Genomic DNA, 4,460 nt, shown 5'->3' on the forward strand with positions numbered 1-4,460 from the left:
ATTATTTAGGGGACAAGGGCTCAGCAAGAAAGATCTGGCTATGTTTAGATTGATACCGCATAGAGAAATGTTCCCTGATACCAAGATGAGGGATTCCTTTGGAATGCAGATAGAGATAAGTGATAAGAATAATGATCTGTTGTGAGCTTGACGGAAGTGTACAATGGATGAGCTTTCCTGCTTTGGCTCATCTTCCTCTTTCTTTTTCTTTTTTTCTATTTTTCTTTTCTTTTATGTTTCCTATAGTTGCTTATGTTCTGTGTCATGTGCTTCAATATTTTTTGTAGTTTTTTAAAAAAAATCATTACTATTAAGGAATTTTCCTTTGTAATTTTGGTTGTCTATATATATATGTACCTGTTTAAAGCAAAATAAAAGTTTTAAAAAAGAAAGAAAGAAAAAGCTTTCATGAAAAGATTACACCCTCAAATATGTTACATAACATTCACCATTATTTCCATCATAGCTTTTTGAAATATTATGTGTTGGTGGTTTTATAATATTTTTAATATATTGTCTCATTTCAACACTAACATTTCTGCCAACACAGTTATTGGTATAATGTTTGCAATGGCTTTCTAGACAGATGTGAATTCACTCCACAAACGTACAAATATTGCATTTCAATGGCTTTAGAGGATTGGGTTGTGATTCTATTCCTGTACACCCTAGGTTACTTTGGGAGAGGATCTGAGATATCCGAGATATCCGAGATACCAGCACTGCTTCCATGCATTTCTTTAGCATGGTATGATAACATTTCATTCCACTGTACAGATTTCTCCCATTTACATAGGATAGGACTTCTGTCCTGAACAACAAAGAGACTCTCAACATACTGTGAAAGTATAGGCAAAGATTTTCATATGTGAATATTTCCCCGTGAGATGAACTGAACTAATGCTTACAGAGTCAAATATATGTTATATAATAGTGCTTATTATAACCATCATACCCTTTTGAAACTTTCTGCAATGTTCACTTCTGTGATCTAGAGTGGTTTCAGTTCCTCTGTTCATTATGATGGAGAGATTCTTGAACTCTTTCTTCTAACCTTGTTGCTTAGCACAAACCTGTAATACACACCCATGCCAACAGCAGCAGTCACTGTGGAAAGGACCAACACACTTCCGACAATACTACCTACAATGACACCATTCCAGTTTTTTGAAATTGGCCCACTGTCAATGCTGCCCCCATGTCCTTTCTTTAGACAGTCAGGAGGGGCCCAACCATAAGAACAATGGCAGTGTTTGTGGTTGTTGCATATTCCCCTATTATGGCACTTTGTGGCATTACAATCATACTGCAAGAGGGACACGTTCTTGCATTCCCTATTCATACACATCATGCCAGTGCCACAAGGTGTACCGTCTTCCACTGCTCCAAGATCAGCTACCTCCATTCCACTGTGGTAGTCTGTAGCCCAGCAGTTACTTTTGCCAATGGTGGTTTGAATGATGGTTTGGTGTTCCTCCAAGGTAGGTAGCCCATAAATATTACTACACTGCATTCGGCCACATAGAATATTTTCAGCTTTGCATTTCTTAAAAATACCATGTTTTAGGCCACAGTTGCCAAAGCGATCACCTTGAGCATTCAGTCCTCTGAAACAATCCTCTGAAGCTCGTACGGTTTTCTTGCCAAATATCTTTTCGCACTGCCCATTAGGAGTACTACAACGACCATGATAGCAATAGACTCCATCACCGCAAGGGGCACCATCTTGTACATAAACATCTTCCGGACATTGGTCCGAAGTCCCAGTGCAAAACTCAGGCAGGTCACAGATGCCAATACTCTTTCTGCAAATGGATCCACCGGGACGGTACTTGCACCTGTCACAGCACAATCCAGAAGAACAATTGGCACATGGACGCAACGTGCAATCTGGCCTGCAACAATAATCCAATCGACACTGTTCACTTGTACCACAGTCACATTGCTCCCCTTTTTCCACTACTTTGTTGCCACAGTATTCGAGGTTATACATTTGATCAGGGTCTGGTGGAATCAACAAGCAAGGTGAGTTCCTTCGATTGAAATACTCATAGTAACTGCAGTTGCTAAACTTATCAACATCTGAGTGCCAAGCAGACATAATGCAGGCACGTCGGTCACATTTACAGACAAAATCATCATGTTTCATACCAAGATTATGTCCAAATTCATGGGCAAATAGCACAGAAAAATCAAACAAATTGAAATTCTTTGATACTACAACACCAGTAGCGAATTTCTCACTACAAATTTGTCCTACATATGCTACTCCAATAATACCTTTATACGACCTGTATACAATTAAGTGAGCAGCATCATTCTTTAGATGGGTAAGTAGAGTGTTACGTCTCCATATACTGAAAGCATTAAGTGTGGCTCCGATACTTTTATCAACATCTATGAGGTTCTTTTCCGTCCATATCTCCAGTCCTGCTACAGACACGTCAAGAAACAGTGGCTCAAAAAATGAATTTATAACATGGGTGGCCTCAAGAATTTTCAGAGCAATATCAGTTTCATTTTTATCAAACTTAACATATCGTTCATGCTCCACCACAAATGCCACTTCTGCATGTCTCTTGTGTGGCCACCAGAGTCCTGCTGGAGCACTTTTGACAGCCACATGCTCTGTGTCCTGGATCATGGCCTCTTGATGCCTTTGCTCTTCCTCCGTCAACCCACACCTCATGTGCATGGCACCCTCCTCTATTTCCAGCCGATACACCACATGCTGAAAGGTAGCAGATGGCTGGACAGGTTCAATTTGATATGTCTCATTGTTAAGTTGTAACAGGCCCCTGAGTCCCCCTGAGCAAGTGCTGAGAGTGACTGAAGAGAGAGGCTTGTCCTGTATGAAGCCACTGTAGAAACAATCATCCCTGATGTAATGATAGTCACTCAGGAGGTCCCCTTCCTTATTGTACATGAAGATGGGGAAGCGTTTAGGAACAATGCCCTTCTTCTGCTTGAGATGCACCACCTGGCCCTTCCCCTCAATCTGTAGTAGGTAGCTGACATCCTGGGTTTCCTGTAGTCCATACTTGAAGCTCAGTTTCCTTGGGATGGTCACCTCATAAGAGGCATACCTAAAGCCCTGAGGTGGTGTCTGGCCGCCAGGCACACTCAGGACATTCCTCAAGAACATAATGAGCAGCCATGCCAGGCTGCCACTCATTTTCCCAGAAAGAGGAAATTATCTCTTGAAGCACCACCTCTGGCATCTTATCCCTGAAAGGGAAGCTCCAAACAGTTGTTACCAGGTTAGTAGATAGATGGGAAGTAGGCTATATGTGAATTAGAAGAGGAGGAAGATATGTTGCCTAGCAACTGCCAGTGTGCTCCGTCTGTGGAATGTGGGTGGAGCTTGGAGGATCAAAGATGGAACAGAATGGCAGAGGAAGAGCAGGGAAGAAAATATTCGAAAGAAGTTTCTGCCTGAGAGGGTTGCATGAAGAAGAGCAAAAAAAGAGAGAGTCTTATAGCACCCCATGGACGAACAAGTTCTATTTCAGCGTCAGTCAGTGGACATGAGGCCACTGTATACAGGGATGGGTCATAATCCTCAGTTGTCACATATGGAACATTAAAAGTACTTTCTGTGACAATTCAACTAGTGTTTAAATGTATGCAAAACATAAAAATAACTGGTGATAGAACAATCATCTTTGCATTGCTGAGTTCCTTTTCAGCTCTGAGGCAGAACCTCCTCTTCACTTGGCCAGTTGAAGAAGCCCAGGTGAGCAAGGTGCTTCTTTCGGTCACAGTTTTTACTCGTCCACCTCATTCAGAGAAGGGAAGCCAGCAGGGAGTGCTGGCCACCAGCTCAGTCAAAACCACCCGGATGAGTGAATGGCCCCTCTAATCCCTCCCAATCCCCTCAGCATCTTCCTTTTTTGCACACCAAACTGTGGCCTCCCTTAATGGGAGATTCCATGCGCCCCTTTTGACTGGAGATACAACAAGAGATACATTCTGGATCTTCTGCGTACAATATATGGTGTACACCACTGAACTATGGATCTTCCCATCCTTAAATAAGTAAGGGAAATGCAAACTCTTAGGGTCATGTGAAATATTTTAGAAAGGGGATCTAGCATTTCCAGAGAGCATCTTGTTGTTGTGTAGTCGTTTAGTCGTGTCCAACTCTTTGTGAACTCATGGACCAGAGCATGCCAAGCACTCCTGTCTTCCACTGCCTCCCACAGTTTGGTCTAACTCATGCTAGTAGCTTCAATAACACTGTCCAACCATCTCGTCCTCTGTCGTCCCCTTCTCCTTGTGCCCTGAATCTTTCCCAGCATCGTGGTCTTTTCCAGGGAGTCTTCTCTTCTCATGAGGTGGCCAAAGTACTGGAGCCTCAGCTTCAGAATCTATCCTTCCAGTGAGCACTCAGTGCTGATTTCTTTCAGAACGGATAGGTTTGATTTTTTGCAGTCCATGGGACTCTCAAGAGTCTCCTC

General features: G+C 42.5%; 1 protein-coding gene across 1 annotated transcript; it reads right to left on the reverse strand.

Annotated features, from left to right (window-relative positions):
• Positions 1-876: 876 nt before the first annotated feature.
• Positions 877-4,251, reverse strand: LOC128412598 (disintegrin and metalloproteinase domain-containing protein 20-like). The gene has a single exon (XM_053385716.1). The coding sequence runs from the start codon at positions 3,173-3,175 to the stop codon at positions 1,019-1,021; it is 2,157 nt and encodes a 718-aa protein (XP_053241691.1). The 5' UTR covers positions 3,176-4,251; the 3' UTR covers positions 877-1,018.
• Positions 4,252-4,460: the final 209 nt, after the last annotated feature.

Source organism: Podarcis raffonei, chromosome 4 (genome assembly GCF_027172205.1).
Source record: "Podarcis raffonei isolate rPodRaf1 chromosome 4, rPodRaf1.pri, whole genome shotgun sequence".
NCBI classification, from domain to species: Eukaryota; Metazoa; Chordata; class Lepidosauria; order Squamata; family Lacertidae; genus Podarcis; species Podarcis raffonei.